Source organism: Ambystoma mexicanum, chromosome 9 (assembly GCF_040938575.1).
Source record: "Ambystoma mexicanum isolate Mex_15411 chromosome 9, UKY_AmexF1_1, whole genome shotgun sequence".
NCBI lineage: Eukaryota > Metazoa > Chordata > Amphibia > Caudata > Ambystomatidae > Ambystoma > Ambystoma mexicanum.
The window spans coordinates 651,333,522-651,359,072 of record NC_090931.1 but is presented as its reverse complement, the minus strand read 5'-3'; the positions used below and the strand labels follow the sequence as shown (position 1 = coordinate 651,359,072).

The 25,551-nt window shown below is 48.9% G+C and overlaps 1 protein-coding gene across 19 annotated transcripts in view; it reads left to right on the top strand.

Moving 5' to 3' along the window:
• The window catches only part of LOC138488440 (apoptosis-inducing factor 3-like), a 1,275,087-nt gene that overhangs the window by 995,609 nt on the left and 253,927 nt on the right, over window positions 1-25,551 (top strand). For all 19 annotated transcript variants that reach the window (XM_069615395.1, XM_069615389.1, XM_069615394.1 and 16 more), the window contains 4 exons: window positions 6,368-6,454; window positions 7,118-7,209; window positions 21,752-21,882; window positions 22,284-22,399. In XM_069615395.1, coding sequence (XP_069471496.1) covers window positions 6,368-6,454; window positions 7,118-7,209; window positions 21,752-21,882; window positions 22,284-22,399 — 426 coding nt within the window. The remainder of the gene's footprint in view (window positions 1-6,367; window positions 6,455-7,117; window positions 7,210-21,751; window positions 21,883-22,283; window positions 22,400-25,551) is intronic.

Below are 25,551 nucleotides of genomic sequence, written 5' to 3'. Positions count from 1 at the left end.
TAAGGACCCAGAGACCACCGACAATCCAGCAGTCTCTGCGCCGCAGGGGTACAAACATACTAGTTAACGCCAGCAGGGGCACTACCCACCTTCAAGTGCACATGCTGAGGAGAGAAGTGGCACATGGACACAAGATCCAAATTGGCCAACTTTGAATACACCCCAAGAACAAACAAAGGAGGTTTAACCAGATGGAACACCATGTCTCTGGTTGAAGAAGAATCGGCTGCAACCAAAAAAGATGTAGCGGCACTAATGGAGGAGATCAGGACCATGAGAGTAGACATTGGGGGTAGTGTGGATAAAATTAACCAAAGGAAAGAATGGAGGAGGTGTAGGATGACTAATCCTCCCTTTACACGTTGGAGACTCCGATGGATGTGGAGAGTCCGAGGTGTAGAGGAGAGAGGAGGAGATTATGCTCAAAATGGATGACCTCAAAAATCATGAAAGGCACAACAGCTTCAGAGTTTTTGGAATCCCGGACAAAGACAGAGAGACTGAGAAAGACTTGAGGATTTTGACAATAAGCAGTAGTATTCACTACACCCACTGCCTTCCTCATGTGTGGTGATCATTTCACCAGACACTCTTTTCTGGACTTTTTCTGATGTAGTGTACATCAGCTTTACTGACAGACGCCTCTAAGCTTACCATCAATTGCTCTAAACAATATTGAAACTCAAGGACTTTAGTGGTGCCCACCCCATACCTCTCCTCTTCTCCAAAGACTTGAGGAGTACCCTGTACGAAATTATGAAACTCATCTTTGACAACGATACAATAGATGAGGCAAAGATTGAGAGGATCCATAGTGCCGGAGGTCCCAGATTGGGCGTCGCCCACTTTCATAACTACGGGGACAAACTCAAGATCCTTCAAAGTGAGGAAAAAGGGCCCCGTGCTTTATGGTTCTACGGTCAGTCTTTCAGGATCTGTCCTCGCTCACCCTCACCAAGAGAAGGCTTTGCTCACGCCTCACCAACGAGCGGTTAAATGAGAAAGGGGTCAGATACAGGTGGGGGTTCCCATTCTCCACCACTTTTGAAATCGATGGCTACAAATACAGGCTTATCACGGGGGACATACACAGGGTCACCAGGGAGCACACGGGTGACGCAGAGACTCCACACCTAAAAAGAAAAGATGGCAGGATGACAGTGGCAGATGAGGGGCTCGAGAAGGAGACTTATTCCAGTCTCCCGAAAGTTCAGGATGCTGAACACCCCAATAGGGCCGCGTCTCTATGCCCATCACTTGATGGAGGGAGATCAAAATTAAGACGCCCATGTTGGGGGCTCTCAGTTGTAGTTTTTTTGAAACCCACTAAGGCGTTTATCTTATGAATGGTGTGTTGAGGGAGACGAGAAACTCAGGGTATGGTCTGTTGTTTTCTGAGAAACTGTTGTGGGGGCAAGAAAGAAGGGCTCTAGAACAAGTGGTTTGATGAGAAAGGGATCTGACTGAGTGAGTGCCGTAGGTGGTTCGGTTTCAACTTTGTGCTTTTAACCTGGAAGGATCGGACGCCCCGGGAGAAGGGGAAGGGATTTGGGGGCGGTGGGCAAGAGAGGGGAGAGAATAGGACCTTGGTACAGGCTCTCTCCGTACTATCTGCCTTTTTTGGCACAGTTCACACTGGCACACGTAAACCACCTAGGTGGCAAGAGTTGAGCTCCTGGATAGGGATAACGTGATGGCCACAGTTGAAATAGGATCCCGGGGTGACCTCTTGCGGGTGGGCACCTTGAATGTAAAAGGATGGAACTCGCCCACGAAAAGATCATTGGTTGCAAGGGAATTCCGCAGGTCCGAACTAGACATCCTGTTCCTACAAGAGACCAGATTCACTAAGGGAGAAGAAAGAAGGATCCCAAGTGGGCTAATCGGCCGGGAATACTGGGGCTCTGGTCCTGTAACAAAAGCAGGAGTGGGGATTGTGGTCAATTAGGCGCTGAAGATGGAATTGACCATGGTCTGGTCTGACGTGAAGGGAAGGGATATGTTGGTATCAGGCACCATAAGGAACGTACATTTCATGTTTGCCACAGTCTACGCCCCAAACCAGGGTCAGCTAAGATTTTTGAAAGATACACATGTGAAAATATTGGTACAAAGCACGGGACATTTTATCACAGGAGGGGACTTCAATATAGGGCCTGATATTCAGTTAGACAGACGAGCACTATATGACAGGGAGCAGGACAGATGGCGACACAGGGCTCGGCGATCATTCCGATTTCCTGGTCTGACCACAATATGGTTACAGTGGACCTACAATGGATGGGTGTGACCCCCAGATGGATAAAATGGAACAAATCACTGTGGAGCTACCCCATATTCCACTCGAAGATGAGGAAGGAAATTGGGGAATACTTTAAGACAAATCACACAGGGGAGGTTAAGAAAGGTGTTGTGTGGGAAGCTGGGAAGGCTACCTGGAGAGGGATTCTGATCAGGGAAGGGGCGGGGAAGACGAGGGAACGGTCACTCATCGAAGGTAGGCTGAGGGAAGAGATAAAACAATTGGACAAAAGGGCGCACAAGCCATTAGTGTGGCGAGAGGAATACATAGTAGAGGCAAGGGGGAAAAGGGAGGAGCTGCGCTTACTGGAAGAGGGGGAAAATTATCCAAAACCTAGAATGGGTCACAGAATTTGAGGGTGCTGAAGGGACAAATGAACCATCCGGAAAGGGATCTCGGAGGACTTTGCGGCCTTCTATGAGAAATTATACGAATCAGAGGTGAAACTGAAGCGGGTGATATAGACAGGTACTTGGCTGGTATCCAACTACCCAAACTCTCCCCCTCGGAGTCTAGTGTATTGGAGGCCCCCATAACGGAAGACGAAATTAAGAACGCAGTCGCAAGATTACCACTGGGAAAAGCCTGTGGAGGATGGAGTCTCTGTGGGGTTCTATAAGACATTTATCCACGCCCTACTGCCATTCATGACAGAATTGTTCAATGGTATACTGAGCATGGGGAAGGCCTTGGAGTCGCTCAGCAGGGCGTTCATCACAGTAATAAACAAGGAGGGTAAGGATCCCTGACAGTGTGCATCCTACCGCCCAATCTCCCTCCTGAACATAGACGCCAAAATATACACTCCGGTCCTAGCGACTAGACTGAAAGGGTACATGCCAGGGCTGATCCACCCGGACCAAATGGGCTTCATTAAGGGCCGACAGGGGACGGACACAATGAGGAAAACCCTCCACCTGATTCACGCAGCCCAAAGGATGAGTGGGGACCCATCCCTCTTGTCAGTGGATGCCGAAAAGGCATTTGATAGGGTGGAGTGGGGATTTCTCACGGCAGTGCTCGTTAAGTTTGGAATAGGCTAAAGGCTCCTTTAAGGGATAATGGCGGTCTACGCATCCCCAATAGTGTGTGTTATGGTCAATGGTGGGTATTCACGTTGGTTCAAACTGGGAAGGGGAACTAGGCAGGGTTGCCCTATCTCCCCGACACTTCGCACTCTCAATAGTACCTCTCGTCCAGAAGACCAGAGCTGACCCAGGTGTGGTGGGATTCTCGGTCTCATAGAGAGATGAGGGTTGGGTTCTCCATCCAGATGTCAACACACCCTTCACGCATGGTTTCTGAGATGTTGAGATATAAGGATTGGGACCTCCCAGATGACGTAATGGAGATTTTGCTTTCAGCCAGAAGGCCAGCAACAAAGTGCCAATTAAGGAGGAATTGTACCGCTGCCGTTGGAACAAGTTCAGCAGGTGTAGGGATAAGAATGTGGATCCGTTTCAATGCGATGCACCTACAGTGTTATCTTTTTTGTTACACTTAGCAAATCTGGGGCTCCAGATTGGAACAATAAAGGGGTATCTGGCAGTGCTTTCAGTTTTCAAGCTCTCTTCAGAAGAAACCTCATACTTTAAAATCCCTTTAATTATTCAGTTTCTTAAGGGTCGCACTAATGTGTTTCCACCTACTCTCTTTAAAGTCCCTGTAAGGGATTTAAATCTTGTACTAACATTTCTAACATGTATTCCATTTGAACAACTAGATTCATGTCCATTAAGACTATTAACAATAAAGAACATTTTACTGGTATCAATAACGTCATCCTGTGGCAATAGGACCCGAGGCGGCGGGCCAATACCGCCCCAGGTAATGCCCCTGGGGCCGTAGTTACAGGCCTGAGCATAGCAGGGGCCTTGACGAAGCCAAGGGTCTTATTGCCATTAGCACCCCGGCCTGTTAGACTGGGGTACTAATGGCATTTTATTACTGTTTCGCGTGTTTTGAAACAGAAAAAAAATGAAATAAATGGCCACCGGGAAAGGGAAAACGGACCTTTCCATGGCGGCATCGGGTGCGGACGCGCTGGGAACAGAAGTGTTCCCAGCGCGTTCGCTCCCAAGACCAGAAGAAAAAAGAAGGTTAGTGGGGTTGGGAGGGTTGGAGGGAGGGGAAGGGGAAGAAAGGAAAAAGGAAGAAAAAAAAACATACCACAGTCTCCGGTGGGGGACGATGGAAGCCTCCAGCCGTGTGGAGGCTTGGAGCGAGGATTGCCCCGCTCCGAGTCTCCACACGGCTGCAGGTTTCCATCGTCCCCCGCCGGAGACCGCGGGATAGAAGGTAAGTGGGGTGGGAGGAAAACAAATGTCTTACCTGAGTCCCCGGCGGGGGACGAAGGAAGCCTCCAGCCATGGCAGGCTCGGAGCGAGGATTGCCCCGTTTCGAGCCTCCTCATTGGCTGAGGGGCTGCCAAGCCCCTCGCTGGGAACAGAGCACCCGGCACGCACAGCGTAGAAGGGAATACCGTGTGGTATGGCTCGCAAATTAGCCAATCACCACGCTATATTCCAGTTGCGCCACGTGTGCCGGGTACTCATGCATGTTAAGCAAGTTACTGGCACTTTCTTGTAAATCTCCATTCACAACCTTCTTTTCGGCCAGAAATAGTCTGACTTCCATTTCTCTCAGAAAATAGTTTTACCAACTTTTTACCCGCCTCCTCCTCCTGGAAAGGAGGAGGAGAGATTTCATAGACTTGACCCAAGAAGGGCTCAGTTTCTATATCTCACGAATGTCTAAAATTCATCATGATGATCCGTTATTTATTGGCTATACAGGTCATAAATTAGGTTTGACCGTAACTAAACAAACCCTATCCAGATGGATTATTCTGGCTATTGAAGAATGTTATAGACTCGCTGGTAAAGATATGGTAATGATCCTCCTGAGGGTATGAGGCCCCATTCCACTAGCGACATGGTAACATCTTCTGCTCTACAGAGAGAGGTGCCAATTAAGGAGGAATTGTACCAAAATGTCGCCCTCACAATTACGATGGCCGAAAATGCTGACATTAATTGTTTTTGGACCCCAGCCCCCCCTTACACTATATATATATATATATATATATATATATATATATATATGGGTATAGAATATAACATTAATATGGGGTGCTTGCGGGGGGGTCTCCCCCCCGCATATATATGTGGTGTAAAGGGGTTTTAAAAAAAAGTCTGCATTTTCGCCCGTCGCAATAATCACATAGATCCATTAAGGACGCCTGTGTTGCAGCCACTTGGTCTACCATCCACACATTTGTGAAACATTAGTAACCTTTAAGGACAAGTCTAAATTCTTACTCTCATCGCCAAAACTAATAATGCATTGGGAGTCTATCAAAGATGAGGAATACGTTGGAGGACACAATCCATTTGAAGAACAAGTTACTTACCCGTAGTAACATTCTTACGATTGGATGTCCCTCCCACGTATTCCTCATCGCCCCTCCCAACTTACCCTGCTGTAGTATTTACGTGTTGTTACACTTAACAATCTCTTAGAGTATACTACAGTCTATGCTGTTGCTATCAATTTCTCTAAAGAGAGGGGAAAAACAGAACTGAAGCCAATGGGCGCTGCACATGCTACATATACTGGTGATGACTGTGACCGTTGAACGGAGGCTATCGACAGACATAGTCTACAAGACCAGTGCACAGGGCCTTAGTCAAGGAAAAAAAAACATCAGAAGCAGGAAGGAAATATCAAAAATGAGGAATATGTGGGAGAAACATCCAGTCGAAAGAAAGTTACCACGGGTAAGTAGCTTCTTTTGCAGAATTACATGAGGCAGCTCTGGTTGTCTCCCATGAGTTAAGCTGTATACTTGCTGACCATGATTTTAATGAACAAAGCCATTGTTGTCAATATCACAGCATTGTGTCATTCTGAGATCTTTCCAGACAGTTTGCCAGTCATACTGTGATAAGGTGTAATGTGCAGAACTATGTTGTGTAATAGTGTTAGCATTATCTTGTGCTATGTAGGATTTGGAAAAGTATTGAGAAGCACCTTCTTACAGTTCGTCTTGTATCCACTCTGCAGGCGATGAACACTCAAGCTGCAGAGCTCAGCCTGAGGCCTGCTGAGTTCTTCAGTTGCCACAACATTGAAGTCTTGACGGAGAAGGAGGTAAAACATTTGTGGCTGGAAGGGTTGCTGAAAATACTGGCAAGGCCGATATTGTTGCCAAGTGATTTGACTGTTACGTGGACGTGGGACTAGACTGACAAGGGGCTGTTGACCCTGGCTACGGGATAGGTGGCTGTGGAATTGGGCTGAGGCAACAAGTTCAAATGTGTGCAGAGGAAATGTACTGAAGTTGGGGGCTGAGGGACTGGACCCGAGATAGGGGCTGAGAGACCGGCTTGAGAAGAGGACCAAGGGACCTGGTTCAAGATATGGAAGATGCAACAGTGTAGTGACCATAGATGGGCCTGAAGGACTGGGTTTTGTCTTTTAAAAAAAGAAGAGTTAATGAGTATGAGTAATGTGAAATAATTGAATTTGGTTCGGAAATGTGTATACTGCAGCTGCCTTTTCCCTCTCTCTGTCTCTGTGGGGGTATAGAAGTTGTCTGCTACAAGGAGGAAGAGTTTTGTAGTGGAAGGGAGAGTCTAGGAGGAGATGGTCTTAGAAGCTGGCAGATGGTGGATGAAGCTTGAAGGAAGGCATTGGACAAGCTAGTACTGGATGGGCGGGGGGAGACGAGAGATTTGGAGAGGACCAAGTATGCTTGAAAGGTAAACCGAGTATGAACTGTACCTCTAAACTCTCCTTGTCTGACTTTTGCAGGCTGTTTCTGTGGACAGCCAGAAGAGGATTGTCCAGTTGCAGGACGGCACTTCGCTTCAGTATGATCAGCTCCTCATAGCTACAGGCAGCAGGTGAAACCCACTGGGAGCCAATGTCTATGGTTTGGCTCACAAACCAATATATGCACATCTCTGCACAAAATATGTGCACCCTTTTTTTATTGTAATGCCTCTAGAATGTAGTATGGTCAGTAAGTAGAGCAAATACTGTATTTTCCAGCATGGGGTCTGGCATGTATTCACATGCTCATGAATATTCCCTGTCGTCAGGCTGGGAATCCTCGGTAAAGAAAAAATCAGTTTCAGTTTTGTTTCTGAACTGTCTTTCTACTAATAACCAATTGCTGGTCTCTGGGTCATACTGCCCCTAGCCAATGACTGCCCTCTACCTAAGCCCCTCCTCTGCAGCCATCTTCAGATTTTTACCGCACGTTCAAGAGTTGGGAGTCCTCGTGCTGTAGCTTTCGAGCTTTAACTGCGTATTGCGTTTTTTCAAAGAGTTTACTCTTATTTATTTGGTCAATCGAGCCTCAAGCTCCACCGATTCTTCTTCCGATCAACGGGGACTCGTTTCGGAATTTTCTACGCCCCTCAAGGGCGGATTTTTGTCGAATTCAACTTCTTGGAGGATTCCAGAAGACCTTTGAGGCCTACCCCGATTTGGACATGGCCCAGGACAAGGGAGATTCGACCCCTACTGGATCCAAACTGTTCAGGAACTGCCCAGGATGCAGGCTGCAGAACATCTTTAAGAAGGACGAGCACTCCCGGTGCCTCTACTGCCTACACGCCGACAAGTCGCACGTGGAGGACTGTGCGTTCTGCAAGACATGTCCACCCCGACCATGAAGGACTGTCGTACACGGCTCGCCAACTGGCTGGAGGCGAAGGGCCTAGCAGCAGGTGAGAAGTCCGAGCGGTCTTCTAAAACCTTTGAGGGCGCTCCGGCGATGGGGGCCCAACAAAAGGCAAAGCACCGCGAGTCTGCGGGCACCGGGAGTGCTGTTGGTGCGGACTCCACGGCTGCCAGGCAGGGCGCGATGTCACCGACGCCGTCATCCACAAGCCAACGCTCTGGCTCGGTGAAGAGAAAGTTGGAGAACCCGGGTAAGCTTCGGGAGAAGCCCCGCTTGATCCCAACAGAGAAAGCCAAGGGGGGAGGGAGACGGTGACCCTCCCCTAAGGTGAAGGCCTCAGACACACCCAAGGTTGTAAAGGCCCTGATTCACCCGGCGAAGGCCTTGATTGAGGGAGTCGTGGCGGTCCTGGCGAAGCCTACGGAGGCTACCCCTGTGGAGACAATCTCCGGGCCTAGAGTTTCCCTGCCACCCCGGAGGGAATTGTCTTTCCAGCCTATCGAGAAGACCCCTGTGAAACCCTGGGTCGAGAAAGAGGGGGGGCACGGTGGCCCTAACTGACTCAGATACCTCCTCCAAGGATGGGCTGGCTGGTGTCAAAGCTATCCTGGACAAGAAGTTCTAGGAGGCCAGGACCTACGGGAAAGATCCCGATTAGGCGGATGTAGAGAGCGACGGTGGAGCCGACGAGGAACCGCAGGCCGTGGGGGACCCCACACCCCAGCCGACGCTCCCGTCACAACCGATGCCTACATCGCAGGGCAACTCAGGAGCAATCCTCATGGCTTTGCAGACCCTGTGTACGGAATAAGGACGAGGCTGCCCTTATCCCCAGCGGACGATCCAACAGCGCCTGGACCGTTGGGGAGCCCGCCAAACGAGCAGAGGCGAGCCCACCCTCCCCCCTCCCTTCCAGCCTTCACCCCCTTCCCTTCCGCCGAGGGACGAGACAGACAGGGACGGAGACGGTGATGACGGGGTCTGACGACGGTGTCGACAACGGAATGGATCTCCGGTCACCTCCCCCCTGGAATCCCCCACCCAGCCCCCCGACGAAATTGGCTCCTTTCACGCCATGATCGCCAGGACCTCAGAGCTTTTCCAGCTGTGCCCCGAGGAACAGAAGGAGGGTTTTCTCTACCAAGGACGGGAAGCCCGGAGGAAGACGGTACTCTCAATCCCGCTGTTGGACGACATATGGGACGAAGGTCTGTCCCTCTTGAAGAATCCGTCCACGTCCCCTGCGAAGAGAGAGAGGTACGAGAAGAAGCACCGGGTCCCGGACTCCGCCCCTATGTGCCTCAGGGCGCAACCGACTCCGGATTCCGTAGTCTCCGCGGCAGCCAAGAAGAAAGTGGCAGGGGTGACAGTGTCATCCTCCACCTCCCCGCTGGACAGCGAGGGAAAAGACGCCATGGGACGTCGAGTCATTTCTTCGGCAGCGACGACCATCAAAGCGGCCAACGCCCTCGTGATCATGGCCCACTATGATGGGGAGCTGTGGTTCAAGATCGCCCCTATCCTAGACTTCCTCCGGATGCCCTGGTAATCCTGCAAGATGGCGAGGTGATGTCGGATCACGCCATGACGGTAGCCACGGACATCGCCGATACCGGATTTTGTCAAATGGGCAACAGCGTTTGCCGGCGCGGTTGGCTCAGGGCCACCGACTTCCGTCAAGACGTGCAGACCAGGGTACTGGACATACCCTTTGACGGAAACAACCTTTTCGGGAAAGCGGTGGACGAGAGTCTGCAGGCCATCAAAGCAGACATCGAGACGGCCCGTGCCTTGGGCACTCCATCAACGACGACAGTCCTTTCGGACTTCCGGAGGCAAATCCCAAGGTGCCTTCAAAGGATTTGGCGGCAGTGCACTGTTGTAACGACAGGCTGCCCGTTCCTCGTCTCAGGAAGCTTACAGAGGCCGCAACAAAACCGGTGGATACCGTAGTCGTTGCCAAGGAGCCCAGGGCGGCAACGCCTCGGCAAAACAGGACTGAACCAGCGTCGGGCCCCCACCTAAGCACCCCGTGGGAGGCCAGCTGGCAAAATTCGTCAGCGTGTGGGAGTCTATCTCCACCGACCATTGGGTGCTGGATGCCCTGGCCCACAGGCACACTCTGGAATTTCAAAGGAATTGTCCCCGTTTCCCACCTGTGGCCAGGAAAGAAAACCACGTTCCACAGCTGCTTCTGGAGGTACGAGCCATGCTGAGAAAGGGTGCCATAGAACTCATCCCAAAGAGGCTGCGGGGCTCTGGAGTATACTCGCGGTACTTCCTCGTCCGAAAGAAGACCGGTGGCTGGCGGCCCATCCTGGACCTTCGACGTCTCAACAAATACATCAAAGCACAGAAGTTCCCGATGGTTACCCTTCAGCACGTACTGGGACAGCTGGAGGAAGGCGATTTTCTATCGTCGCTGGACTTGGAGGATGTCTACTTTCACATCCCCATACACAAGGGACACCGAAAGTTCCTACAGTTTGTGGTCCAAGTGCGGCACTACCAGTTCAAAGCCCTGCCCTTCGGGTTGAAGTCGGCTCCAAGGGTCTTTACCAAGTGCCTGGCATCAGTGGCGGCGCAGCTGCGTCTGCAGGGGATCCATGTATACCCCTATCTGGACAATTGGCTCATCCGAGCAAAGTCAAGAGAACTTGCCGTCGACCACACAGCGAAGACCGTCTGCCTGGATCTGGGATTCTCGATCAACTTTGCGAAATCCAACCTGGTTCCGTCACAGGACGCCCTGTTCCTGGGGGCCAAACTCGACACAGTGGCACGGTTGGCCTCGCCGTCGGAGGAAAGGACGAGGGCCATCCTAGGCAAGGTACAATGGCTGCTGACCATGGAGGAAGCCAAGGTGAGGTCCATCAAATCCCTGCTCGGCATGATGTCATCTTGCATCTTCCTCGTGCGTATGTGCAGGTTGCGGATGCGGCCACTGCAGGAGTTCCTCGATGCCCATTGGATGCAAGTGACGGGAAACTTTGAAAACAAGATCCCGCTCAACGAGACTTTCCATTAAACGATCCGGTGGTGGGGCTTCGGCGCGCATCTCGCGGCGGGCTCAAACTTCCAGACCCCAACGCACCAGGAAACTGTGACGACGGATGCCTCCCTGGAGGGATGGGGGCACACACCTCAAATCTACATGCAAGAGGCCTCTGTCTCCTGGAGGAGAGGTCCTTGCACATCAACGTCCTGGAGCTCCGGGCCGTGTTTTGGGCTCTCAGGTCTTTCCTTCCGTCCCTGAAGGGAAAAGTGGTACGGATCTTCACCGACAACACCACCACGATATTCTACATCCGGAAGCAGGGAGGTACCAGATCCCCGGCTCTATCCAGGGAAGCGCAGAATCTGTGGCACTGGCCCGTCGCCCAAGGGATGTTCCTGGTACCCTTTCATCTGGCAGGAGTGAAAAACACTGTCGCCGACTCACTCAGCAGGGAGCTGCACTCTTGCCAGGAGTGGGAACTCCGGAAGGATCAAGTGGATCTCCTTTTTCGATGGTGGGGCAATCCCCAGATCGATCTGTTCGCAACGGCGGCGAACACCAAGTGCCGGAGGTTCGCCAGCAAGTTTCCCCAGCCGCGGAGCATGGGCGATGCATTGTCCTTCCCCTGGGACCTCCTGTTCCTGTATGCGTTCCCTCCGTTGCTTCTACTCTGCGACTCATCAGTCAACTCAGACGGTCCCGGTGCAGGATGATCCTTGTCGCACCAGCGTGGCCGAGGCAGATATGGTTCCCAGACCTTCTGGACATGTCAGCGTCTCCACCAGTCAAACTGCCGACAGACGCGGATCTTCTCGCCAGGGAAGGAGGCGCCATCCTACATCACGACCCGGGATTGCTGAACCTGAAGGCCTGGCTCCTGCAGCACTAGAGTTCGGAGGCTACAATATCCCAGCGGACTGCAAGGAGGTACTTGCAAAGGCTAGGGTGTCCTCGACTCTTAAGTGCTATGGACATAAGTGGAAGAGGTTCTCTGTCTGGTGCCGTGCACAGAAGATCAACCCTCTATGGATTACAGCCCCTCAAGTGCTGCCGTACTTGCTGTCGTTAGCCAAGGCGGGACTGGCACATGCCTCCATCAAGATCCACCTGGCGGTTATCTCCTGCTACACCAGAACTCCTAAGCGGTCGTCGCTGTGGTCCCACTGCCTGGTGAAGGAGTTAATGAAATGACTGTTCTGCTCGTTCCCACCGGTGAGGCCTCCGGCCCTGGCGTGGGAGCTTAATGTGGTGCTGACCAGGCTCCTGGGACCCCCATTTGAGCCCTTGCATTTGGCACCGCTGAAGTTCCTGTCGTAGAAGACAGCGTTTCTTGTGGCCATCACCTCTGCACGACGAGTGGGAGAGATCCAGGCACTCTCCTGAAAACCTCCCTACCTGACATTCCACGAGACGAGGGTGGTGCTGAGGACGCACCCCTCCTTCATGCCCAAGGTGCCGTCGTACTTCCATCTCAACGAGCCCTTGGTGTTACCTGTGTTCTTCCCATCGCCTTCATCACCGGCTGAGAGGACTTTGCACTCGCTGGATGTGGCTAAAGCGCTGAAGTTCTACGTGGACCGCACGAAGGGTTTTCGGAAGACGTCACAGCTGTTTGTGAACTTTGGAACTGTGAACCAAGGGAAGGCCCTCTCGAAGGCTTCCATTTCCAGATGGCTCTTCCGCTGCATCATGCACTGTCACCGGTTGGCAAACCGACCGTTGCCTGGCCGTCCGAGAGCCCATTCAACCAGAGCGATAGCTGCTGCCACAGCGTTCCTATCTGGTGTTCCCCTGCTGGACATCTGCAGGGCTGCTATGTGAAGGTCAACACACACCTTCACAAGATTCTACTGCGTCGACCGGGATTCCAGAGAGGAGTCCAGAGTCGGCCAGGCCGTGCTGCGCAACCTGTTTGCTTGAAGGTGAGCCTGGTGAGGAGGTAAGAGATGCTTAATGTTGAGTTGTTGAAATGCTTATTATTGAGCCTTGCCACCTCCCGTGGTTGTGCATGTTTGTATTGCTATGTATTCTTGTATTCAAGAGCATGTGAATCCATGCAGGACCCCATGCTGGAGAAGGAACAAGTTACTTACCTGTAACTGTGGTTCTCCAGCATGGGTCTGGCCTGGATTCGCATGCAAACCCTCCCTCCTACCCCTCTGCCGCTCTTCTCTTGGTCTTACTGCCACTTTACGTGCTACCAAATCTGAAGATGGCTGCCAGAGGAGGGGCTTAGAGGGCAGTCATTGGCTGGGGGCAGTGTGACCCAGAGACCAGTGATTGGTTATTAGTAGAAAGACAGTTCAGAAAAAAAAAACTTTTTTTCTTTACCGAGGATTCCCAGCCTGATGACAGGGAGTATTCATGAGCATGTGAATCCATGCCAGAACCAGGCTGGAGAACAACAGTTACAGGTAAGTAACTTTTTCCTTGCATTGCTTTTTCCTCATGTTAATATTATTGAGGCCAGCCTTATGGTAACTTTCAACAGAGAACAGGCATTAAAAGGAAGGGGGAATTAATTTGTACCCGAACAACAGCCTTTGTGTTCTACATGAAAATGACATGATAAAACACACAATAGTTACAATGTAACACTTCTGTGTCTGTGCATTTACATGTACAAGGTCTGACCTGGTGCATATGAGTGTTCGTCAGCGTTGTGGGTGCGCTGCTTTGGCTACAGACCACCTCTGTCTACATCTGATTTAGAATTCCTACAACTAGGCATGCACACCATCACACGCCTTTGCAAATGTGTTAATTCACGTCTTTTTAGGAGTGCCATCGCAAATCAAAATTTGTTTATGTTCAAAAGTATGTTTGTTACTCACCACAAAATATAAGAGTGAGTTATGTTACAAGTCTTTTGTACTGCACCCAGTAGTGATCTCAGAATGCATGGCTTGTGTGAAGGTCGATGTTGTGTACCCCCGCCAGAGTATGTAGACCTTAGTCTGCGGAGGAACAGGAGTATGGAGAAGTTAAGAGGGCGGGAAAGCATATCAAATACCACAGATGTCGGGATGGGTGATGTACAAGGGAAAAGTGATGTCTGGTGAATACTGGGGTGCGTGTGTATCCATTAAGGTGAACCATAGTTTTGGTGTTGCAGAAAGAATGGTATGTTGTAAGCATATTCGTGGCATCATAGGATTGTCTATGAGGAGCAATAGGTAGTTAACAGATAGGGGCCCATTTTCTTGTAGCATAATGTAAATGGAAGGCTTAAACGTTTTGTGTAAGGCTTTTACGCCTTCCATTCATGTCGCACACCATTTTCAATCATTGGTATGGCTCCCTTCCAGTCCGTCATATACAATTTGCGCCGGCATAGATATTCATGCTGGCGTAAATGCTGTGGATCCTTATGGGGTGCTCCAGCTTTATGCACCAACAAAAAGCAGGCGCACCTCGGAGGAATCCATTGTAAACAATGAATGCCGTGCGCACATGGCAGGCAGCGTTTACTCAGTTTTCACGGAGGATAACTGCAGGACAAAAGGTGGGTACACGCTTGTAAACCGCTCTTTGCCCTGCACATTTGCACTCTGCTGTGCAAATGACCACAATTCAACGGCGGGGACCCACCTACGTGTATGTCTATACTTAATGGGGCCCCGCCTTCGAATTACAAGGATCTCAAAAAATTGAGCCCCATAGTGTTTGACTATGTGATGGACTTAAGGTGTGCTCCAGCCACCAAGTTAAGTTTTGGTGGTTTTTTGATGCAGGATTACCTTTTCCATATTTCCAAGAGGAAAACTCTGGAATAGTAGTTCGAGGAGATGTGGACCAATACTGAATAAAGTGAGTGCAAGGTAAATGTAGTTGGAGAACAACATGGTAGGATATGGATATGTGATGCATTGTAGGATGTGTTGCATGCCTGGCACTCAGAAAGAGGGGGGGAATAGTGTGATATTATGATAAAATAGTGGGTTCATTTCAAGTTTTCCATATAATAAGGTTGCCCTCTAAGCTCACCAGCACCCTTGTTTTCGTTCCGCATACTACGTGTTTGCCTGCCGGAGCCATCACGGAAGCAAACGCACAGTTAACAATGGTGCCAGTGCTTCCGTGTCCCCACTCCCATAGAGTCCTTTAGGACTCTATGGGATTGTGGGTTAACAAAATTACCGGCGCCTGACTTTTCGGCCGCCGGACTTGGCATAGCCCGGTGGCACCGGGAAGTCAGGTGCCAGTAATTATTTATGGGTCCGGTGGCAGCCTGCTGGTAGCACCGGCAGGGTTACTGCCGGACCCATAGTGAGCCCCATTGTCTGGCATTGCAGTCGATGCACAGGTCAGGGTTTCTGTACAGTGGGCTATGTGTGTAACATGCCTGCTAGTATGAGGCTATTGTATGGTTGTTGCTTGCATAGCACTTTAGGCCACAGTAAGGACAGCTCACAGCACTGAGGAGCGGATAGAAAAATATTCCAGACTGCAAGCCAGCAGCATAAGCCTGAGTGCCATAAAATTGCTAGCTCTATGGTAGGGATAAGTGGGTGACCCTATATATGTCTTCAGGTCAGGGTGGTTTAAGTATGCTGGCCTTGAGATTGCTGCCTGAGAAGCCACAAGGCCCTGCCTGCAAACCTTTGAAGACTCGTGGCGTTGTGGAGACTGGGCCCCCCTTAGGTGGTCTCTGTGCTCCTCTAGGAATAAGCTGTATCTAAAATCCCATTTCCAACCACTTCCCTGAGCTTCAGTTGCCTAGTTAAGTCAACAAGTGGCAGTAGTGTGAACTGGAGAACAAGTGTTTTCTAGACAACCTGCAGTTTGTAAACCACTGTTGGATAAGGAACATAATCTAATTGGGGGAGTTTGTTTCTATCAGCAAGACCGGTCTGTGTCCATTGAACTGATTCCTTTGTCTGATTGGGTGCTATAATAGGGGGTGCCTTCTGTTCCATGACCTCATCGCCCTGGGGCAACCTATGCGCCTCATAATCCTAGAAAAGAAAGCTATGTTTTTGGCTTTCAAGGCATTCCAACTATTTATTCAAGAAATTAGAATCTTCATTATAACAGACAATACCATGGCCATTTTCTGTCTGAAAAAGTAATGTGGAACCAAGTATCCTTACCCGTGCAGGTTGAAACAGACACTATGGAGATTAGCCAATAAAAGCAATTTTTCTCCAGTGGCTACTGTGAAAAACCAGAGGGTGTTTGACAACCTAGTCCCCGGGGATCCCGTACTCAGGTGGCCAGGGAAAGGCCATCTCTTTTGGATCCCGACCCTAGCGGTGGACAAATGAGGGAGGAACATCTGGGTGGAGGGTTCCTCTGGGAGTGGGGGAGAAGCACCTGATAGTGAGACATGGTATCCCCCTATTTCCACAACCCATCTAACGCCTATCCCTGCTTATTTTATGGGAAACTACAGCTCCCATAGTTCCTCCCCACTTCACATTGACAACACTACGGAAGATGAGGAATGAGGCCAGGAAGATTACCTCTAATACCTTGCAATGCTCTGTCCCTTTAATGAAACCAGGCAGTGTCGGGCATGTAATCCTAACTATAGATATCTGCCACTTGATAACACTCCCTGTCTGGATAAGGGAGGCTGGGTAGGAGAAGGAGGAACTCTTCCAGGGCTGATGCGAACCAGGCTATGGAAGGCCAAGGGGCTGATCGGCAGTTGCGAAGAACGAGAGAGAGCTAGGTGAGAATTCCACACTTTTTGGAAGCTGTAAGCTTTCCAAGACTGAAACCGAGTGAGCGGAAAGGAGAAACCTTCAAGATGCTTCAAAGCGGCCCGCTACCCTCCCAGGTGAACAGCGGAGTTGGGGAGGAGCAGAGGAGGCGCTGGTAATGTCCTTGACTGCTGCATGAAACGCAATGAAGAGAAAAGCCCAATTAACACGACCAGTGAGTTATCAAAGGCAACAAAACCCTGGTTTGTGTTAAAAGCAAAAGTAACTGTAACCAAAAGTTGAAGGTTGTGCGTGTGCCGATAAAACGCGTAATGCAAAGGACAATTGCTGAATGGTGAAGAAAGTATACAAAATAACAGAGTGGTCCTGCAAGACGGAATCGCACATTCGAAAGTCTCTGTGAAATTTTCTAAGTTGAAGTGTATTAAACTGGACCCGGAGCCAAGAAAGTAACTGCAATCCCGAGCAAAAATTGAATAAGTGTGTATGCTGAATATGCCAAGAGGGCAAAGTATCTGAACTTTGAAAGAGGCCAACGTAAAGAGAAAAAGAAACTACAAGTACCAAGAAGCATTGCGAGATGAGGAAGATTGTTGAATTGTTTAAACAGAGGTCGAAGTCGTCATGCAGAGGTCTACGCAGAGGTCTACGCAAAATTGTTGCAGTTTTGAACATCTTTGTCAGTAAAAGATATAAAGACAAAACGTGGGGAAGGGAACGCTCACAAAGATAGAGACAGGCTCGAGCCCGGCAAGGGAAGCCTGTGTTGAACTGTGATAAAGTTAAAAGGTGAATGTGAAAAGAGAGGTAGACTTGAGCCCTGCGGCAGGAAGTCTGTGTTTAATTGTGCAAAGTAAGTCAAGAGTAGAACTGCGTATCTTTGAGAAGGCGGACGAAGCCTAAGATATAAAGACAAATCGTGGGGAAGGGAACGCTCACAAAGATAGAGACAGGCTTGAGCCCGGCAAGGGAAGCCTGTGCTGAACTATGATAAAGTAAAAAGGTGAATGTGAAAAGAGAGGCAGACTTGAGCCCTGCGGCGGGAAGCCTGTGTTCAATTGTGCAAAGTAAGTCAAGAGTAGACCTGTGTATCTTTGAGAAGGCGGACGAAGCCTAAGGAACTGATTGACCTGCAAATCTTGAAGCCCAAGCCTGAACTGTTGAATTGTACCAGTAAGCCGACGTGTGCAAGACTGATGGAACTGTGCCATCCACCTATCCTTTTTAAGAAACTCTTGAGACCCTGTGCTGCTGAAAGTGGGGAAGAGAGTTGTTACCCAAGCCATTCTGACATTTCTTTTAAGACACTATTTTTCCTTTTGTATTTCCTTAACACATTTGTCATTTGAGAAGGAGGGCAAGGTTTGTTTTTCATTTTTTTTTTTAGTATAGGCCTTTCTATTTTGACTAGATTGACTTGGACTTGTTTGTATTTTGTTTAATGGTCGAGACTACTCCCATTCTAGAGTTAGGACCCATTAGGAATTCTACCAACCCAACCAAAACACCAAAATTAAGGTTTTCAAAACTTGCATCTATGGTGTCTGTGTCAACTATTCATACCATGCCTTCCTTACACTACCCATTTGGCAGGAATACTGAATGCCAGGGCAGACCACTCCGGAAAAACTGAAATCATGATCTGCTGGAAGACTGCCCTCTTTCCCCAACCCACCCACTGGCTGTCCTACCTAGGCCCTCCACCCCCTAGTTCCAACATAGTAAAGAACCTTGGATGTACCATGGACGCAGAACTACACACTCGCATCACATCAACTTTGTGTCTAAATTATGCTATCTATACCTACATATTCTCTGAAGCATCTTCCCCTACCTCTCCTATCCTAACAGAGTTGCCACAATCACGACTATCGCCCTCTTTCTCCTACACTATGCCAACTCCCTTTACCTGGGCACCCCTGCATCTCAACTCAGAAAACTCCAACGGGTCCAACTGCAGCCAGGCTCCTCCTAGCCCTGGGCTAGAGCGAGCGCATCACACCGCCTTCTATGTCCTGCACTGGCTTCCTGTCAGGCAACGGTACACCTTCAAGATTATGCATCACCCACCGTGCCCAGAATATCTACAACACAAGCTCACCCCCTACAGACCCAACACAAACCTGAGATCAGGCACTGCTCTCCCCCTGGTCGTCCCTCCCGCCAAACCAACCAGAATAGGGATCATCCTTCTCTGTCCAAGAACCTACATAAATGGAACTCTATCCATTTTAGCATCCTCTGCATAGAAGATCACCTCGCTTTCCAGAAGGCACTCAAGATCTGGCTCTCCCCTCCCCCCAGTGTCTTCACTGCCCCAATGCGTCTCTCGGGTGAATTTCACCCCAGACAGGTAGGCTAGGGGCATCGATTATTGACTCCAAGAAAGTACTGAGCATGCACAGAAAAGACTCTGCTACACTCAGTCAATGAAACAGTCCATCAGTCTTGACTTTGGGTACATAATACACGTCATCTCAATGGAAGTTAGCAGTATCCCTCCGAAGGCACAGCCTGCCACCCACCCGCACACATCTGCAATCATCCACTACTTGAAGACACATCACACAGCACCTCTTCCACTAGAATGCCGCTAAGTTGCACAATAAACATTCAGTCTTGCTGGACGCATCAGTCTCCTTGACTTGCATACTCGCCTCTAAGCCTTCACAGCACCCATCCACAAGCCAGCTCTACATGGATTGCTAGCAGGGACTTGGACACACCTACATGTCTTCATACTGGCTAAAATGCACACAGGCATTCTAAATTCCTCTGACCAATCTCTCTTACCTCGGAGTTTGGTCCACAAAGGAAGTTCACCTAAAGCGCTTTGAGGCCATACCAATAGGAAAAAGCGCTATACACATGACATATTACATTATACCTTCAATGAATGGGAATTTTCTCCCTCAGTTCTGTATCACATCTTTTGCCCATGGGGCTGGCTGATCGTGGACGTTTTTTCTACTTTGGGCAACGGGAATCATGGAGGCGAGAGGGGGTGGATTCCTTCGGACGCTCTTTCATCCCCCCATGTTGTGGGGGCCTTTGGTTATCCTTCAAGCTGGGAAGCATGTTCATGAGGAAACAAATTGATTAAGATGCTTCAGAGGAGGTTGTATTGAGTTGAACAGGTTAGACTGAGAATTTTGGAAAGGTTTGATATCTTTTCGAAAGGTATTTGAAATTGAAAAAGGGGAATTATCAGGCAATAACAGAAAAGGGTTCTTAACCTACCTACTGCTCACAATTATTTCATTTTAAAAGCAGATCTTTCCAAACAAAATTATTTTTGCTTACATGACAACGCACTCTGTGGAGATTGGAAGGGATTTGTAAGGGAGTAATTGGCAGATAACCTAGAAAAGGTATGTTTTCAAATTACACATAGCCTCCAAATGCTTTCTGTGGATTTGGAGTACTGCTACGTCCTGTCCCCTTTCCTCAACACCTATGGGTTGTTACCCCAGATGGGCATTGGGACTGAAGCCTCATTAAGAGCAGCCCAGAACACATTTGTTTAAAAAGCGAGGTGCTAGTGTGTGGGCTTCTGGAACATGCACAGGACATCCGTTGCGCATAGTCCCTGCTCTAGTCATCGGTCCTTTTCTCTGCATGGATGGGTGACAAGTCTTATGTAGAGCACTGTGCGTATTTTGTGATACACCTAAATGTGTTTTGTTTTTGGGACATACTATTCTATGCCCTTTGTCAGGGGTTTTAAGGAATGTGGTCCCTGTGGAAGATCTTTTTCTGTGTTGGACGTGCACCGTTTTGTTTCTAGTGCCTAGGCTCTGACTACAACTTAATGAAGACCTTGGTGCACAGTAGTGTAGTAGTGTACAGTAGGAGAAAGCAGTATGTGCTGTGGGATGTGGAGGGATGTGTAACACTCAAGCATTTCCATCACTTTTGTTGTCTGTTCTACCTGACATGATGTTCCTGTTAAGGTTTGACTGCATGTAGAGTAATGATGACCTCGCTTTTTCTACTGCTTGTACAACTTTCTACACATCATCGTCCCTCCTACTGTCTACTCCTGCAACACAATGTTTAGCTCCTGGAATGTCATGAACCCTCTAATAGAGCACTTGTGTTTTACCTCCCTGTACTGAAATTATTTTTACATAGTCTCCTTCTCTCCATCTCTTTATACTGTCAGTCATAAAACAAAATATCTTTGTTCTCTAGTGCTTTTTGCTAAGGTACTGTACTCTCTTCCTTTTACTGCTTTCTTCTCCAGAGCATTTCACAATTCCCTGCTGGTTTCTCCCATTGTGTCTCCTTTCATGTGCCTTCTCGCTTATGAATATTGCTGTCTAAAAATCCTTTCATGCGCTCTATCCTCTCTTGGCCATTGTCTATAAATACTCTGACAATTGTGATCTCGTAGATAGCTTCCACTACATGCATTGGGCATCTTGTAGATGCTCTGTTTGTTCTATCTCTTATACCAGGCCAATAGTTCAGTAAATGCATGGCTGCATTTAAGTGTAAAAGGGATTTTGTATGTACAAGTTTTCCTTTATGTATAATGTAGATGCCTGCACATGCGTTACCCCATTGTAGAAGGTGTGTGAATACACATTTGTTGCAGGGGTGTGTGAGAGACAATTAGTACAAATGTCACATAGGTACACATTCAACGTCAATGACATATAAAAGGGCATTGATTTGTGAAAATGTTGAATGTACAGTTCCAACCACAGTCTAAAGTGGTGCATACAGATGCAGCTTCTTGGTGTATAAGGCTACTATTATTGCATTGGGAAGGTAATCCTGCAGGGTTTGGCTAGGTGTTTAAAGACGTTATATCCTAGGGTGTCACAATGGTGTAGCAGAGAGGTGCTTTTTCCCAGCTTGTACCCACTTCATGCATACATTGGGGGTTTTACTCGGATGTGTGCATAGGGAGGACACCTATATTTCATTGTACCCTACAGAAAGCTCATGAGGTGCTACCCCCATGGAAGATGTTCAGCAGGTTTTTTTTCCGGTTTCTCACTACTGTGGTACTTTCAGCTGTTAAAAATCCATATATCCTTACCCTTCTCTATTTTTCCTTTTTTACCTGTCCCCTCTTCCAGCCCTCGGCGCCTGCAGTGTCCAGGATCAGAGCTGCAGAACGTTTTCTTGCTGCGGAATCCTGAAGATGCCAACACAATATCTGAATCAGCAGTGGGCAAGAGAGTTGTGGTCGTGGGTTCCTCCTTTATTGGTATGCAATCTTAAATGACCATAGAAAGCTCAGACCACTCTTCCTTTCCTCTCACGCCCTCAAAAAGACAATGCAAAAAATTGTAGTGACATCAAAATGTTAACTTGTAAAATTTCTGAACAAAAAAAATTAAAAGTATAAAGTTTGAGGGCACTGACATCTTGACAAAAGAGCAAAGATGCAGTCAGGAATGCGAACTGCACATGAAGTACCCACTAGTGAGGGTGGTGATGGGCACTGGGTGTTAGGCCAGCAAAGAGGCTCCACAGTTGGAGAGGGCCAATGAGTCTTTCAGGATAAGGCATTACTTACCATTGAAATTATCACCTCTTTCCCATCCTGCAATGTAAGGCAAATATGCTATGCTGTGAAGTGAGCTTATCTCCGGCATTGTTTTTTAGGAATGGAGGTGGCATCGTTCCTGTCAGATAAGGCTGCCTCAGTTTCTGTGGTGGGAAGAACAGAGGTCCCTTTTCAGGCCGTGCTGGGACCCCAAATAGGAAATGTTGCCATGAAGGTAAGAAATGTCACTAGGACTCTAATGGGGTTGGGGGATGGGAGCTGGACCAATAGAGAGATGGATTATTTTAATAAGTGATCACTAATTCTTTTGCCTGAACCCTTATCAGCACTCTGCATTAATGTAAGAGTTTTCCTGGTGAGCACTGGGATCCTGATTCTACCATGAAAAGGGCTAGGGACCTCCTAGTAGACATCACATTTGCAGGGGTGCACCAGGAACCAAAAGACTCTCTTGAAATAATGTTCAGTTGCCCCATGTTAGACATTTTCAGCAAGCCCAACCTTTTTTCCTATGAGAACATTTGGAAATAAATTCTCCAGAGTTCCCTATAGGACAGTCCAACCCTGAACATTGGACTGGTGCAACAGCTGAATATCCTCTGCTCTTTGATACCTCAATGGTGGTGGTTTGGCACATTATAAAACATTTCTAACCATACATAACAAAGGTGTGATGAGAGAAGTGGGGGTAGGGGAAAATGCTAATAAATCTACAAGAATGAAAGTTAACAGCACATCATGAAACTAGATGTAGAGAATTACAAAAGCCTTGTCTATGTATGCTATTTGCCTGCCCATACCCAGATGGGTCCTTCTAGTAGAGAATAGAATGGATGGATACAGAATTAGGACTTAAAAGGGGTTATTCAGTCGATAGAAAAATGGGTTTTACAAGTTGTTTCCGTGCTAGCTAGTAACTGGAGTAGCATGAGCAAGAGAACAAGCGGGTAAGACGTAGTGACTGTAGTAGTGGTATCCAGGGGGAAGAAGTGTGGATGGCATCACCAAGAGTAAGGGGACAAGGGTAGAGGCAGGAGCTGCAAAGGCCAGGGGAAGAGGTAGATATGACAGTAGGAAGAGCCTGGGAAAATGGGTAGTGTGGCAAGGTCCCTTCCTGGCCCTCCTCACTCCCTCTTACTCCCTCCTTTGCAGAAGAGGACAGTCAAGGCTCTTAAACACTGCCCCTTTAAGAAGGAGAATTCCTGCACTTGGGAAGCTAGGACACCTGAGAATCTGTGATATTCAGCTTTCCCTATGGAAGGTATCTGCTTTAGCCCCCACATAGCGAAACTCTTAAACATGTTGAAGTGAGCCAGTAGAGACGTAGCCAATTTCAATGGATTGTCTTTCTCCCGCAGATTCCTCATCAGATGGATATCCTCATCCAGCTCTGCTGCTTGGAACATTTCGACAGGTGGTGCAGTGGGACTCGACTCGGCCGTCGATCAGTCTTGCTCAGTGCTTGATCGTTGGCATCTGGTGTCATATACAGGACGTCTGGTGTCGTATACATACTGCGTCACTACACCCGTACCTCAGTTCCTTTTTTCAGCATGCTCGACACGCTACTCTTGAGGAACATAGTGTTGCTTATCGAGTCCTCGACTCTTTTCAATGAAATTCTCGTCAGATTTGTATTTTTTCTTGACCGTGAAATGTCAGTGCAGGATTTAAACACTGCATTGACTGCCACTCTTCAGATGTCGGTGACCGACCCACATATCTGTGTGTGGTGCCTCGGCACGGGTCACGACACCACAGGGTGCGCATTCTGTGGAAAAATGAATCCTATGTCCTTTCTGGTGCGGGCAGCCAAACTTGCAGTGGGCCGACCGCCGTCGAAATCACCTGCACAGTCGACCTTTCGGTCCTCAAAGGCCGACACGGAGAGGTATACCCTTGAGAAAGAGAAACAACATTGGCGCAAGACAAAGTAGCGGTCTCATTCACAGAGCCACTCTTCCTCGTCATCTTCTCATTAGAAAAAGAGGCGCCATCGGCACCGACGCGATTCCGACTCCTCGTCAGAGCGAGGTAAGTCATAGGCAGGGCCAAACACTCATCAAGAATGGGAAGAATTGAAATGTCAAATGCTATAAATGTTTGGGAAGGCGGCTGTAGGTGTGGTTGCGCTCCTGAAACAACTGGCTCTGGTGGCTGCAGCGGTGCTCGGTGGTCCCGACCGCCAAGCAGACACCTTTACCGATACCATCGGCATCAGTAGAGCCTTAAGGCTCGACACCAAAAAAGGCAGCTAAACCTTCAAAGCCGGGGCCTTCCCATGAGCCTCAGGTGTTCCTGATGCCTCTTCGGTGCTCAACCATTGCTCGATGCCGACAGCCACCCCTTTGACGTCGAAGGATAAGCACTCAAAGCCGACCTTCAGCGACCGATCTTTCGTCCCGCTTTCACAGACTGATTTTTTTGGGCCCCATGCCCTCCATCTTTGCTGTCGAAGGTGGGGACGATGAAGGAGTCTAGTGGTGTCAACAATTTTGACGAAAAGGCAGACCTCCTGGCTTTGGCAGAGGGGCTGCATGATTCTAGTGGGCTGGATACATCCCCAGAAGTAGAATTGCAGCAGGCTCAACCTTATGCCCATGCCAAATCTAGGTCACTTATGGACAGGGTGGTCGACTCTCTAGGGCTGAATGCTGAGGCAGTTCCAGTCCAGTGGTATGAATTGACTGATATTTTGGATGAAGGTCCATCTACTGAATCTGACTATAGCCGACCCAGTCGCCTCCTTTTGGTAACGACCCTGCTCTATTCCAACGGTCGGCTCCATGGCGACCAGTAAATACAGGCCAGCAAGAGGGGATCTGTTGTTTTTTCCTCTCACCCTTCTATGGATGTTCAAGTTGTGCAGATGGCCACGGTTTCCACCAGGGCAAGTTCCTCCACCTCAAACCTGCCTCCTGATAGGGAGGGCAAGAGACTGGATGAAATGAAAAAAAAGATCTTCACATCTGGCAGCATGGCCTTGAAGGCAACTTGCCTGTCCCGTGGGTTTGCCAAGTATTCCTTTGGCCTCTGGAAGGTGACGGAACACGCAGCCCAATCCATCCCGGAAGGGAAGTTGCGGCATGGTTTCATACAGCTGGTGGACGAGGGGAAGGAGGTGGCCAGGAAGTCACTGCAAACGGGCCTGCACGTGGCAGACTGCATTGGTCGGTCAATGGGCTCAGCTGTGGAATTGAAGAGACAGGCCTACCTACGCTTCTCAGGTTTTTCACCAAACATCCAGAATAGGTTACTGCACATGCTCTTTGAGGGAGAATTTCTTTTGGATCCAAGTTTATGGAGTAAAAGATTGCTGTAAAATCACTGGGCCTAGCTGCGCAGCCGGCCAAGCCTGCTTTCAGC